Source organism: Haemorhous mexicanus, chromosome 4 (assembly GCF_027477595.1).
Source record: "Haemorhous mexicanus isolate bHaeMex1 chromosome 4, bHaeMex1.pri, whole genome shotgun sequence".
NCBI lineage: Eukaryota > Metazoa > Chordata > Aves > Passeriformes > Fringillidae > Haemorhous > Haemorhous mexicanus.
Window position 1 is genome coordinate 45072584 of NC_082344.1, and position 15685 is coordinate 45088268.

Below are 15685 nucleotides of genomic sequence, written 5' to 3' on the forward strand. Positions count from 1 at the left end.
GGAATATCCTTCTTGAGAGAACCTGAAAACTGTGCAAGGCTTTCAGGACATTGTTTCAAGAGTCAAACTGCTCCCTACATTACCAAAAACCTGCAAGGCAAAATCTTATTCCTCAGCTACCTATGATAGAACAGAACAAATGAGAATGGTAAAGCCTAACAAGGGGCATTTTGTCCAAAAAACTTTCTTAAGAAGTATTTTACTCTATTAGTGCAATATAGACCATAATTAATTTCATCCAGCTTCCTAAATCTAGCCTCAGAGCAGTCTAGGCAGAATACTAATCGTGCAATCCCAATATATTTTTCTAATTAGGACGACAGAGCATAATTCCACTTCAATATGTGGCTTCAAACCCTAAATTATTTTAAGCATGGTCACCAATACCCTAAACAAGTGTTCTCATAAGCAAAATATTCTGTTCCAGATAGAGTCCTTTAATCCAATTAAAAGTTGCATCTTACAAAAAAGGGTTTCCTCCTTATTTAAACGCAGTCAAGACAATACTGTATCGAAAATTGAAATCACTATTTTTTAGCTGTTGAGCACTTAGATAAGCTAAAATTGGAAGTCAATACAAGAATCTAATAATTCAGATATAATATTGCCTCTATTTAGACTGATTAAATCTCATTTTATAGAGAGCAATCAAGTTTCACAAACTACAATTATGCAATTATTATTAGGCCACAGTTGTTAATTAGTCCTGTCATGATGACAGGCACCTACAAGCAAGTTTTTATCAGGAACAGCCCAGCTGGTTAAACAGAGGGTCTTGATTATCCTGATAGAGAAAATCTTACACAGTGTTTGCTCAATTTCTGGCTCTTTCAGAAAGTCAAGCCCTAGACAATTCAGGCACAGATTTAGTTAGTCTATCCTCCACAACTAAAATCTGTTCATATGTAGTCATAGGTGCTTCTCCTATTTTCAAAGTATCCTGGGAGAGCAGACACCCCCTGTTCATGTATAAGCTACATAAATACAGGTTTGTGTACAGAAGATGTCATATTACCCGTGTCTATAGAAATCAGCTAGCACATAAAAGGCACAGAGAGGAAAAATATTTTTACACTAAAACAAGCCTAACTTGTTTTAGCAAAACAGTATGAGTAATACAGTGCTTGCCACTCCTTTGACAGTAAGCAGAAACGTACACTGTGAACATGACCCAGAACAAGTTAATGAGTGGCTTACCTCTAAAAATTCGTAACATTAGGAATTCAAGAGTATACTTGCTCTCAGACCAACATCTACTCTACAGGAAATTAACAGATCACCAGTACATGTCTCTGCCTGGAAACAAAAGCAAGACCGCTTGCTTTATTTCACTGGGTTCTCAGATCTTGGATAATCAAGGTCATCTTATAGATTTTCCCAGTGTTGCCACTCTGGAGCTAATCTAAGATCACACGAGGTAGTTTGTTACCATGGCCACAGGTAACATCAACAAGTGCAATGTATCACATGTACCACCACTGACATGCTATAATTCCCACATCAGGTGAAATACAATAGCCTAGCCATTCCTCAGCAAAAGTCAAGAAGTATTTATTTCTCCTCTCATGGGCTACTACTGTTTTGTTTACATGCCCGATTACATAGCACTACAAAACAATTTTTTCAGGGCCTGAGGCACTAACCAAATTTGAAGATGAGTTATCACACAGTACACTGCTTAGATACAAGACTGATGGCACTGTCCTTCTGAAAAAAGAGGAACTCTCTAACAGACTGCTGTTGAAAAGTTTGCATTGGTTCTTATAAGTTTTCAGTAAGGGCAAAAAACTTTCAGTTTTGCTTACTTTGTTCTTTTTCCTATAATAAAGTAGAATTAACTGATTCTCAACAGTCTTAGAATAAAAGTTTTTCAGAAAAACACCCAGCTCCTTGTGTGAAGGCCATAAGGAGTTCAACATTATTGATGCAGTGAAATACTCCCAGATATGTTGAAGGTCAAACCAAGACCTTCAATGCAAGGGTCTGAACTGACTCATCTACTAAGCAACAGAACTCATCTACATTTTGCTTGAAAGCAGCAAGAAGTACTGTTTTAATACCTAATTCAAATGGTCCTTTATCCAGAATGTTTGTGCAATACGAGGAAAAGTTCGGTTAGCAGCAAACTTTTTTAAAAATCACTGGTCATTACCACCAGGTATCTGAGTCCCAGGACTGGGATGTTTGGCTGACTTCACACAGGTTAGTTTGAATGGCATCTAATAGATCTGTCCAGTAAAAAGATAAGCAGTCAAAAGGGTTGTCAGTTTTAATAACTGTTCTTAAAATAGTCAGGCAACAAAATCTGATTAATTTGAGAACAAATTCTAGTTACGTGTGTAAAGCAGCCCTTGCAGCAGATCAGGGACTTGCAGGAAATTAACCTACTGCACATCAAGTGCTAGTCATTAAGTAAAACCTTGGCATTGGTTAAAAATATCAGTATCGGAAGGAAACAGAGTGTATATTACTCTATCAAGGCCTATTCAGGTCATATAAATTAACTGCTTTTGTTCAAGCCATGGGTTTGCTTCTTGTTGACACAGGCTTCCTAGGATTAGCAGTAATGTCAAAGCATGCTGTAGACTCCATCATGCCTCAGAGAGGAGAGAAATTTCCCTTCACCTGGGAGGGAAAGTACACTAGCAAGGAATGCTTAGGTCACCAACACACTTATTCTTAGCAGCAAGTAGTATAAACCAGAGTTTTCAAACCAGCCATGTAATTTTAAGCATGCTACTCCCTAAGAAAGCATATAGCACCTAAAACTGATCATTCATAGGGAGATAAGCACATGTGTAATCACGTGATTCTTGAAAGACAAGGCATGCTAGAGTTCTGGTAGTGTATCAAAACATAAGAAGACTTAAGTTTTCATGGGTTGAATACCTCCTTCTATATTTGAATATCTTTTCTTAAGGGAACAAAAAAGCCAGTCAAATCCAGTCTTACTTCTAGAAAATACTGACATCCTAGTATTTATTTCTATTCAATTCTTCTACATAGCATAAGCTGGAACAAATAAAAGTTTTTAAAGCAGGATTTAATATATTTGACAGCCCTACACCTGCACACAAAATCAACAGCCAAAGTTATTCAGCTGTTAGTCACCAGTAGAAAGAAAGCTATCTAAGGGCAGACAGATCCAGATGTGGATGACATCCCTGGAAGTGCTCAAGGTCAGGCTCATAGGGGCTCTGGGTAACCTGGTCTAGTGCAATGTATCCCTGCCACTTCAGTAACTCTTTGCACTCATTTTCAACTACATGTGCAATCTTTTTGCTCATCCAGGGATTGTTAAAATGGCTCACGGGGTACTGGCCTACCAAATCAAAACTTTGGGGAGAAAGAAGATCCTATTTCAGGGCACTTCCTTTCTCCCATTTGAAATTTTGAAGATACAATATCAGAACATGTAGAAACCCTACTGTAGTCAATGACCTCACTTCTTTCCTTGGCATCTAACAAAGTTAAGTCACAAATAAGAATTACGTAGAAGCTCTTTTCTAGTTCAAATTTATTTCTGTAAATGAACAGGTAGACTAGACAGTAAAACAGTAGCAAAGAGGCATTGCCTTCTGACATGTCTTTTTTGGAGCAACTGCTCAGGCCTTTTAAAATCGTATTGTTCAGGCAGAAAAAAATGCTTAGACAATTTCAGAGAAGTATTTGATTTTTTTTCCCTGTAAAAGTGACAACCCACCTTAACATAGACATAAGAAAATGGAGTATATGAAGTTAAATTTTAAGCAAAATGTAGTGAGAACCTGAATCCTGAGCACTGTAACAAAGTCTTGTCACTGTTATAGGGCAGCAATTTCAATATATATCTGAAACTTGATTCAAAACATACATTCTCATTCGATTAACACTTTAAACATTATTAATAGTTCAGATACAACCCTTAATGAAAACAAAATTGGACAGATCTTACTCATTTCAAGATATTCTCTAAGTTTGAGCTCTTAGCCCTGCAACATGCTAACACATTCAGGTGTTTTTCATTTAAGTCTTACTAGTATTTAGCCCATTAAAACACATTTTCTAAAGAGGCAGTGAAAAATAATACTGTTATACCTATCTTGCTCTGATCAGAGAGCCAATTAGTGTAATTGGATCAATGATGCATTAAGTAGCTTAGTGAAGTCTCATACTGCCAAATAATGATTTCAATCTCGGAATCCAACAGTGACAAGTAATTTAACTTGAAGAAGTAAAGGCAGTGAACTGAGACTGCTGTCAAGAGTCCCAAGCAAATAAGCATTTGTCATGGGATTTATGGACAGCTAAAAGCTACTGTCTTATCTTAAAATGCAATGCCCCCCAAAAACCTGCTGAAGCCTACATGCCTAATGAGGCACTCAACAGCTGAAAAACTTGCGCTGCTAGCTTGTTCCAGCAACAAAGATAAGCTGGTTTACAAGACTATTCTATCCACTGTCTACACATCTGCTGACAGACTTGGAAAAGCTCACCAAGAAGTGAGATCTAACTTCTAGATCCTTACTCTACATGTTGCTTGAACACAGGTTTTTTGACAATTATCACATCGTGACTGGAATTTTTTGTTTCCCTTTTGTGTACTTCTCATAGCAGACCACTATTTGCTACAGTAACATGATGTGTCCCTACACTTTATGCATGCTCCACTGAGATCAGGAAATAAACTGTGAATGGAGGCCAACTAATGTTTCATTCTTCAATCTCAACAGTACAAAACTTTGAAACAAGTGCCAAATTTGAAGTAATGACAGGAGTTTGCTTGAGTTCATGAAGTTGACCTACTGTAAGTTTCAAACTCTGCCACATTTGTTTACATCAGTTTGTAGTCACATCTGGTCTTAAGCACAAGAGTCATGTTAATTTCATCTGATACACGACAACTAGATGCAGTCTATCCGTGCAGAAGAATGTAGTGTAAATGGAGACTTCAGTTCCAAGTATATATATGTATAAAAATTTACAGTAGTAGTCTCTGACTATCATCAGTAAGGCAAGAGCTGTCAGCTTTAAAATTCTACATTTTCTAATTATCGCCCTTAAAGATCACAACCTTCCAAAACTCCCCTTCCTTCAAAGGAGAAAACACCTTGTCTATCCTGAAGAAAGAGAACACTCTTGAAAGAATTAGTATTTGACTTGAAGTGAGCAAGACAATCAATAAAACTACAACACCCAAAAAACACCAGCCTTACAATCTGCTGCCTATATTTGTTCACAAAGCAACAGTTTCTCCCACTCAGACTCTTCATCTATTTGACTTCACATTTTAAAAGCCACCACCTAAAAGTAACTCTGCTTCTAAAGTGTCAGACAAAAGCTAAGCTAACATCCAGAATTTAGCAGGTGGCTGGTTTAATTTCAGCTTACTCTGTGGCTGGGATCTCTTGGCAGACTAGTATTTCTTTTCACAGATCATCTGAGGACAATTAGTACCCTCCTGATGCTTGTAACACAATATAAAGTCTCATGTGTCAGCTATTATACACTAAAAATAACAGTTATTAGCCTAATCAGTATTAACCAGTATACATACTCTGACCCAAAGACCTAATTTAATAGGTCATCATGTGGCCAGGAATTGAAAACTACACTGCACCAATTCTAATATGAACAAGTTTTGTCACTAGTGAGATCAGAAGCTCAGTTGTCTCAGCAGAATCTGCTTCTCCTGTGATAACCAGCTTGAGGCCTGAGGAAATAACTTTTCATACTCAGAAAGCCAAAACCATGAGTTCAAGCCACATTTCAGAAATGTATTCTCCCCACACTACAGGTTTAGAAACACCCTAATGTAAATCAAGTGTTTGGTCTCTCTAAATGCTGCATTTAGGGTTCAAATTTCAGTGAACTACAGCATCCATCAAGTGGCACTTACCTCTACTTCCACAGACTGCATTGCTAAATCACATGGTGGTTTTATTGCTTTTGGTCTTGTTGCATACCAGTAGGTTGTGAGAGCTGCAAAGGCACCGAAGCCCATCAGCGTGTTTGTCGGAAGGGTGCGCACATACTGTCTGACATCCCCAAGTTCTGGCATCCGTAGGTATCTGAACAACTCATGTGCTTGCATTGCAGTTCAGTGCAGTAGTTACAATGCTGGAATCTGTTGGTATGAAAGAAAGTTGCACAAAAAAAAATCTGAAATCCGCTTTTGATTCGCTGTTGCTGTAAGGCAGCGATGTATGCTTTGTCCTACTGGCTTCCCACTGTCAAAATAACTTGATCTGCCACTAGGCAGGCAATATCTTTAGAAATCTGTGCTGCAACTAAGTAAGCAAGCAATTATTAGTTTATACTTCAGAAAATCAGGTGGGGCTGAGAAGAGGGAATTTCTTCAAGGTTTTAGTATTTCTTTCAGCAGAGACTGCACTCAAATTTTAAAAAGAAGACCTTTTGTTAAAGGAGAGAATTTCACAAAGGTAAAATAGTTATTTGTAGAGTAGATGTACTGTAAGATCCTTTAAACAGTTAGTCATCAAGCAGGGAAGTCTGGGAAATGAAGGGCAGGGACATATGTTATCTTGCCTATATGTAACAGAGTATCCCAATCCTACAGAGCATGGCAGGAGCACAATTTTTTCTTTCCTAAGTCCAGTAAAATAAACTCTTTTCTACTCTCCCCTCAGACATGCACAGAAAGGTCAGTACAGCAAGCCGTTTTCAAAGCCGGTATCCTCCCATAGCTCCTCCATGGTACTTAGCAAGTTTCCTATTTCTTCCAGCACCATGCCAGTAATTTATCTCTGGTCATGAGGCAGACTAAGGCAGTGGCAAATGAGGCCCACGGCAGCAGCACGCAGCAATATCATCAAGCACAGGAAGCACATTTGATTTGTCACGTTCGCACAGAAGAGCTGGAAGAGGCTGCTCCCTGCCAGCACTCACTGACACGGATATTCCACAGCAAGAACCAGCTGCAGGAAAAAAAAAAAAAAAAAAAGGGGGATTGCAGTCCGCTCACTTGGTGCTCTCCTCTACAGCCAAGGTCTCCCGGGACGTCTGTCACATGCCACAGGCCCGGCCGATGCCCACTAGGGGAGAGGTGAGCGGGAGCCGCCGGCCCGCGCGCGGCCAATGGCAGCCGGCAGCGCTCACCCCACCGCGCTCAAGGGCGCCCGCGGGCCCCGGCACCGGCACGGCCGCCCGACACCCCGCCACGGCTGGCAACGCTGCCCCGCTTGCTCGAAGAACAAAGAGATGTATTTACGTAGGTAATTTAGGTCCTAGCCATTTCCTACGGACAACAGAATCAAACAAAGGCCCTAGAGAACGTCAAAAGAGGTAGCTAACAGCTACAGTCATACTGTGTAAGGAGACACCGCTGCAGGGTGGCGACATAAGAGACTCTGAAAACCAAACGTGCAGAATTATGTTTATAAATTTTAAGACCAACTATCCCCAGTTAACACTTCATATTTCTACAGGAAAATCTCTATTTTACAGTCTGACCTTGAAATCCTTACGGCTGCGATCAGTTGTTCAGCCAGACAACAGAAGCATGGTCTAGTTCACAAAAAGTCTAACCAGTATTTGGACAAGATTTGCTAGGGACAGCAAAATAGTAATAAAATTAGTTCAAAGTGCCCATGCTTTCACAATGTTAAGAGGACAGGCTGAAACAAGGTCATGGATGGGGGCAGTCAGAATGGTCAAGTTCCATCTCTGGAACAGTCCTAGACCTACAGAGTAATCCCCTACCAACAGGCACTGCTCTCTCTCCCCCACACTTTTCTCTTCTGGCATAGCCTTAGGGCACAGGGCTGCATCACCTTGACAGGCAGTGCAGGGCTACTATAGAAATGCCATTTTGTTATTTGCACAGTGATATTCAGCAGACTATAATCAAAATCCACAACACATCAGGCTATAGCAATAGAAGGTAGAGATGAAATGAATATATAAACAAGCTCTTCATCTTCCTTTTTTAAAAAAGGAATCAGTTATTGACTTAACAGTTATGATCACCATGCAGTCGCTTTTCATGCACCTAATCATGTTCATTAGCATTGCAGGTGTGAAAACTACTTCTTAAGTTTTACTATACACAGTTGAACAGTAAAAATAAAAAAACCCTCATACACCCACAAGGAAGTCTGCACTTAAAAATTAATTTCACATTTATCATAGACACCATGTTATGAATCCAAACAAAGGGGTCTATGATGTGGGTAATGGCTAAGAGCAAGCTTAGCTCTTTCCTTAAGCTCCACAATGAGCACCTTTGACTTTTAAAACTGCTTTCCTGTCTGCATTAGTCATGAAGTGTCCTGCACACATACTATGATTTAGGAATGCAACGTAATTGAATTACTCAAAAGGCTGTGATGTTTTTACAGGTAACAAGAACTGAAGCAAACATCATTTAATTCACACAACAGTCCCATTATAGTCAAAGATCAGGTACGATTTCAGCCTGGGTGAAGAGAAGAGATACACACCTCTGCTTTTCATTTCCTTGACCAGCTCCTTCTAGGGAAGACTGCAATATAAAACTTTTCTTGAGCAGTTATACCACAAGTTATCAGGTATACAATGATACATTTTGCTGCTTATGTTTATATTGAGATAATATCTTATTATACCTTCTGCCTCATCCACTCAAAAGACAAGGTGAGGACACAGTTTTCTGCAAGACTAAGCCATTTCAAGCTTTAACACTATCTGTTAAGTCATACGAGCTCATCTTCGGCATTTAGGGCAAAGCCAGGTGTAACCAAGACAATAAATTTGCATTCTTAACATATACATACAAATATACCCCACCAAGAAAAGATGCTTCAATGCCTTCCAGCCTTCAAGTCATCTCAGTATCTAGTTGGCTCACACTCCAACATCACCAGACATCCTGGCTTTTTATCATGACCAACGAGAATGTATCTCAGTGTGAGGGCTCTAAACCAAAGATCCTCACAGTGGAGCTTGCATCTAACTTTCAGTTGTTTTCCTCAAGGAAGGGCCCAGCTAAGTTTGCTCACTCAAGACAAGTAAAAAAAGCCATGCTCCCTTCACAAATTCTAGTCCCGCAATTCTTTCTTACCAAGCAGGATCTGGAACACAAGGGACAGACTCAAACTAAGCCACAGTGTGAGAAACAGCTGGAGACCAAAAGGAAGGAGATGCCAAATGAAAAGTACTAGTCTGTAATACTCAGATTGCTACATGTAGGGGGGGAAAGAGCAGAATTGACATTTGAGGTCAAAAGCACTTTTTTCTCAATGCAATCAATAGACCTTGCTATTTTTTTTTTAAGACCAGAGGGAAAGCAGTTTGGGTACTGAGGTAAAACTGCTTCAGAGACAACTATCTGTCTTGACCACCTCCAGAGAAACAGTTCCCCCAGTGCAGCCCAAAAAGGCACCCCTCCAAACTCACCATTTCAAATTTGGCTAAGGAGTTCTGTAAGTTTCATACAAAGATGGCTCTCTCTGCTCACACACACACCCACCCACCCTGCAGCACCCAAGACTCATTCTTTACAGCACAGCCAGTATCTCAAGGCAACGGCCCGAGTTGGCAGGGCTCTGCCATTCTTTGCTGCTCCTACTCTCGGCGTACAATGGTCTATTTACAGTGGGCAGCAGCCTGCCTATTGTCTATCCATAGCCAGACATCGTTCGAGTGCAACGGAAGAGAACAGGAGAGCAGCCATCAGCTTCTGTATCGCAGAGAAAACAACCCCAAGAACCAATGGCCTTTCTTTCTCTCTATTCTAATATTTAGATAAACAACACACTAGCACTGCCATAAAGGCACGTCCATCACATGGTGTAAAAGAACAGGCTGTGTTATTTCTACAGCCTCTTGCAGGGAGGAGAAATCTACAAGGTAAGTCGCCTATCTCTTATTATGAGCAATATACCACTAAGATGTTTTCATTATGATCTGCTGAAACAGGGAACCAGCCACCCACATATCTCTGAGTTGCCCTGACAGCTACCTGCCACTGCAGTCTGTTTTTTTTTACTTACTCTTACAGGTTACACTGCACAGCTCCCATGGATCTCTTTTTCCTTAAGCCTTTCTTCACCCAGCCTTTGAAAGAACAGGTGCAGAATCATGTTCTAGCCCCTTTATTATGTATTAAAACCAGGTAGAACAAATAGCTTTGGCTATTAACTGAGAAATCCTTTTGTTTGAATAGAATACATAATCCTAATCTCAGAATGCATTTACAATCACCTTAAATTTGAGTCAGTCCACCCTGTCCTAGGTAACATGCTGCCTTTTCCACACTAGCCAGGCAGTCACAAGGGAGGTGATCTGGCAAACACAATCTTTCTATATTATTCGTGATGCTAGTTCTCAACTAGATCAACTCTCATTTCAATGACCAGATACCCATTAGCTCCCAGAAGGAAACACAACACCACAGCTGGGGATGAGGGTGGACTACTGTGATACACATTAAGCACAAAACTTAAACACTGCTTAAAAATCCTCCCATGATTTTCTGCCTGTCCTGCAGTCAGAGGGGAATATGACAGAGGTCTTGTAAACACCTGTAACATAGCCAAACTAACCAGAAAGCAAACCACAACCACCTTCAAGATACCGGAAAGGAGCTTTGGTATTTGAGACCTGAAGAAGAAATCCTAGTTTAAGCTCTGTATAACAAACAGGACAGCAATATGCCTACCGTGGTGCGGCCTGTTGTGTCATATATGAGGAGTCATATATGACTCCTCAGTCAGAGAAAATTTGTCTGAATAAACCAAATATATTGAACTGTCTAAGCCACTACTATGACCTCCTCCTCCACCACCTCTGTCTCACCGCCTGGCCCCTCCCCAACTTCTTTAAAAAAAAAAAAAAAAAAAAAACTTACTCAGAAATCACCTAGTTTATCCAGCCAAGCATGAGAGCTATAAAACCTTTTTTTAAAAGCAGTAACTGACCTATTTACCTTCCTGCAAAAGTGAAGAGGAAAGAACTAGAGAACTGTTAATAAGGAACATATCCCAGACAGGAGGAACCACCAGGTCCTTAATATTCACACCTCACATCCAACTCCTCTTCAGCTTCCTAAGTCAGGCTCTCAGCAACCATAGGGCATCACATACTGGGGTGTAGGTTGCCTCTACTGGCTCAGCTTCTGTTCCTGCATTTGGGACTAGGCAGAACTGGAGGGAAACAATTTACAAGCTAGATTCAGACCCTTAAGTTAGGACACAGTGACTTACTTCATAAAGTGCAATCAAAGTTAAGGCTTCTGCTGCAACCTTTAAGGAGCACTAAATCTGAAACTAGTGTGTCAAGGTTATGTTCACATCAACAAGGAAAGTCACAGGCCTGTCCTCAGACATTTGGCCTCAGCCCCCCTGCAATCAAGTGGAACTCCACCTGGATTCTTGCCTCTCAGTGATGTCCAGTAAGTAATTTGAGTGCACACTGGTGAGGTCACTGGAGTTTATTCCCGTTCAGGAGTTGAAACACGTGACAAGAATCTGCTCAATGCCTTTTGTGCAATTACAGTCCTCCAACAACATTTGGTAACCCTGTGTATAAAGGAAAACCAACACCTACCACTAAAACCTTTCAGAGAATGCTCGCTTTAAGTTACCTTTAATCCATGCCTATACATACACAACATGGCACAAAGCAGTCTTACTGGTTTCTCATATCCAAAAACAAGGTAAGATGCCTGCAAATATTATTTTTCAGCCTACACTGCTATCCATTAGAACTGCATCCCTGCAACTCTCATTTGCAAATACATCACGGCACTACTCTGTCAATCTAGTGTCATTCCAAACACCATTTAGATGAAAACCACCACAGAGAACCAAACAGCTTTTTTCTGGTACGATCTACTCAAGCTGAGTAGATCATACCAACTTACTCATTCTACTCCTCCCAGGAAAAGGCTACTATTCACAAAGCCCAGTATGCAATATCAAGCTAACACAAGGTTTAAGTGCTCATTTGAGACTCTGTGAGAAGGAGCTTCTCACTCACACTTCTGATACCTGAACTCTCACTGAAGGCAACCTGGGGCAGGCACACTAAGCCCCCCCTGCACTGCACTAGACAGGGTTTACATCCAGCAGGTTGTTACAAAAAAAATAACCCTTAACACTCAGACTGGAAGATCAGTAAGTACTTATGAGAAGCAATTGGCTCACTGAGTGACCTCCCAACACCAGCAGCCCAAACAGTAGTATGACAAACAGAACAATCTTTTGACCACAGGTATTAAAGTATGCCTGCATCTATTCTGAGTCAGTGATAGTAAGCATCAACTTCTTGCTTTCCTAAGAAACTAATTCAACCTTACTAGGCTATTACTGCAGTCTGACTGCAGAAGCCAAATTTCCAAAACATGGCACATGCATTATGAAACTAATAAGCTTAAGAGTTCTGGGTTCAAGAACAGTAATTCATAAAAAAAAGGGAGAAATCCTCTTCTGGAAATAGAACATCATGCACTTCTGGTATAGCACTTAAATGGTTCAACTACAAAAGCAAAATCCATTTTTGCTCTACATCTCTATAAAATCATGCAAGCTGTTTTCAATCAGTTTTGAGTGAACTACCAGTATTACTGAGATTCAAATCCTAACCAAAAAAAAAATAAAATTTACTATCACAGAATGGTTTGGTTTGAAAAATATCTTAAAGATTATCTAGCTCCAAACTCCCTGCCAGGGGTAGGAAATCATATTTTACCCTGTGTAGATGAGTAACTCTCAACATGAAAGGCAGCAAGAGAGCAGAAGCCTTGTGCTATCAAGTGTCCTTGTTTCAGGAGTCAGGTGGGATCTGCGGAAATGCAAGCCCCACATCCGCTGACACGGTTCAGCCTACAGCCTGTAAAGGTCAACGCTGTACAGCAGAGCTTTCCTGAGCCACACAGCATTGTAAACTCCCGCACAAAATCATTCACCAATGAATAAACCATCATCCCTCTTACTTGTGAGGATTTCTAGGGAGTTACCACTGGTTATATTTACCATAGTGAAATATTTAACATATCTGAACTTTTAATTTAGCATAGCAGGGAAGCAGGATATGGCAGGCAATCTGTTCATAAGACCGCCAGAAGCCCAATTTACCAAGTAATGTATCCCTTGGGCCAGAACACCTCTCTTGTCTCTGCTGCACATTAGAAAAATTTCATGCCATTAGTTTTCCTCAGTCTAGCCAATTCCATCAACCATATTATCAAGAAAAACAAGCCACAAAAATCTATTATTACCTTCTGTTGTTCACTCTAGTAAAAGTGTTGTTTTCTTGGAAGGATAAGAAAGAGAAAAGAAACCTTTTATTCTGCCCCACTGGAGAGCAACACACACAAAACAGGGACTGTACAACCCACCTCTGCCTCCTCCCAAAAATCCCATGAAGTATTCCTTTCTAGTGAAGCAAGGATATAGGAGAACCAGCTACACAGACTTTGCTCAAAAAATAGGCTAGTCACTTGCCCACAAAAATATTTCAAAGTTGTCTTACCATCCACTGTAAATTGCTGGATTTGTTTTTTCTACTAATATTAACCTTGTACTTGTCCTTGAAGCAAAAGGCTACTTGGAGGCTTCCTTCTCAAAAACTGAAGGTTTACTTCCAACCTCATGTTGCCCAAGTTGTAGTTGTAAAACAACACCTACCAAATTTAGAAGCTACTTTTGTAAATTCATTGTAATCATGCATTCCTCAGACTAGGCTAAGGCTGTTTGCTTAAGACCTTGAATTGATAACACTACACACAACAGCTACTTATAATGACAAGCTTTAGATTTTTTTCCATCAGCCATCTTTCAAACATTTCCCCATCCCAATACAAACAAGCTACATATTCTTAAACTTTAAAAAGGCAGTAACACCAAGAGTCCATGAAGAACTCTATCTATCAGTTTTTGCATTATTAATATTGCTATTGTTGCAAGAGGAAGAGAAAGGTATTTTTCAGTAAACTCAATGCCCTCTTATATTCAATTTCTTGATGCAAGAAATCTGATCCAAATCCTGGGGCTGAGAAGTCTCAGCTTGTGAGTTCAAGAGCATGTTCCAAAGCAAAGAGGCAATAATAAATTTTCCAGACCGGGCTTAGGAGAGTGCATGATTCCCTGTAAAGCAATGCAGATGAAAAAGGAAGTCTATTAACACCACATGGATGAGGTCTGCTCTTTCCTATCACAGAACCTGACCATCATATCTCGGACGCTAACCCAAGTGAGGCATATGTTTAGATTACATAGTCCAAGAGGGTGTCCGTAATACTCCAGACGGTTCACAGACATGCCGTTTAGAAATTTAGAAGGCTTTAAGTGTTGCAATTCCTGTTCAACAGGAACAAGAAATGTATGCATCCTAGAACAAAAGCGTCGGGTAACCAGGCTAAATCTCTGTGCTGTAGCACTGCAAGTCCTACCTAGCAGCAGAAGAGGCCTGCAAAGTCAAAGCCACTCAACCTTCCATTTTAGGCCAGTTTAGCTCACGCTGCGTTTCCATACGCACTCTAAACTGCTTTAAAGGAAGAAGAAAAAAAAGCTGTATCAAATACATGCTGCATTCATGCCCGAAAGAACAACCTACTTGAAGGCACAGTCCGGCAGCTAAACGAACGTGAAGCCCCGGGGTCAGCAGGCACTGCCCAGCCCGCTACCTGCTGCTTGGCCCAGCCGAGCCGCTCACCCCGCGCCAGGCCGAGCCGAGCCGGGCTGGAGGGCAGCGTCGGCGCCGAACAATGCCCGGCCAGCCCGAGCTGCCGCAGCGCCGGGGGGAGGCCGGAGACAAACAGCTACGCTCTCCTGAAGGCTTCTGCGCGAGGGGAATCCGAGCCGGCTCCGGGGGACGCCGATCCCACAGGGGGCCGGGAAGGAAAGCCCCGCGGCCCCGCAAAGACAGCCTGCAGGGACCGGCGGCGGGATAGGACGGGACTGCCCGGCCCGGCGGTGACAGCGGCCACGCAGACCACCCCAGCCCCGCGGCGGCCGCTCCGGCAGGCCCGGCCGCCTCCCTCGGCGGCGCGTCCCTGACGACCCCCGGCCCCGACGGCAGCAGAGCCCCCGGACCCCGCTCACCTCCCGGCAGCGGCAGCAACCACGGCTGTACGCGCCGCCTCGGCGCCGCCCTATATAAGCCTTGCACGGCGGGAGCGGCGTGTGCGTGTGCCGAGCCCGCCTCCGCCTCCGCCTCCTCCGCCTCTGCCCGTCCGCGCCGCCCGGCGGGGGCTGCGACTCGGCCTTCTCCGTGGCTGTCTCCCGTCCGTCCCCCTTGCCTTGCCCCTGCCCACAGTAACTCACACAAACCCGCGGGGAGGGTGGTGGAAATGTTGTACCGTGCGGGCACAAATGACAGAGATGCACAGGGAGCTGAGGGGAGCAGTGGCACTACTGCCACTTTACACCTTACAGATCTGAGGTGACAGCTTGCAAAGCAAGGACTTTCTTACGGCTTCCGAAAGGACATCTTCATCCCGTATAAAAATGCTAAAAGGACATATGTTTAAGTATGAAGGTGTTGGAAGAGGACAACGACTTTGTTGCAATTTGTTGCTTACCGCTGCCAAACTTTTTTGTGTGAGGTGCTGTGAATTAGAGGGGCGTATTGAGGCAGCTGGGGCTTTATCCAGACCCCTATAGTTATCACAGAGTCATAGAATGGTTTGGGTTGGAAGGAATCATAGAATGGTTTGGGTTGGAAGGAACCTCAACGGTCGTCTAGATCCAATGGTTCTGCCATG

At 42.1% G+C, this 15685-nt stretch overlaps 1 protein-coding gene across 1 annotated transcript in view; it reads right to left on the bottom strand.

The window, feature by feature from the left end:
• ACSL1 (acyl-CoA synthetase long chain family member 1) overlaps positions 1–15141 on the bottom strand; it is a 38602-nt gene extending 23461 nt beyond the window's left edge. The window contains exons 1-2 of the mRNA XM_059844629.1: positions 15024–15141; positions 5879–6106 (exon numbers count right to left, since the gene is read on the bottom strand). Coding sequence (XP_059700612.1) covers positions 5879–6073 — 195 coding nt within the window. The 5' untranslated portion in view covers positions 6074–6106; positions 15024–15141. The remainder of the gene's footprint in view (positions 1–5878; positions 6107–15023) is intronic.
• Between the last annotated feature and the right edge of the window lie 544 nt (positions 15142–15685).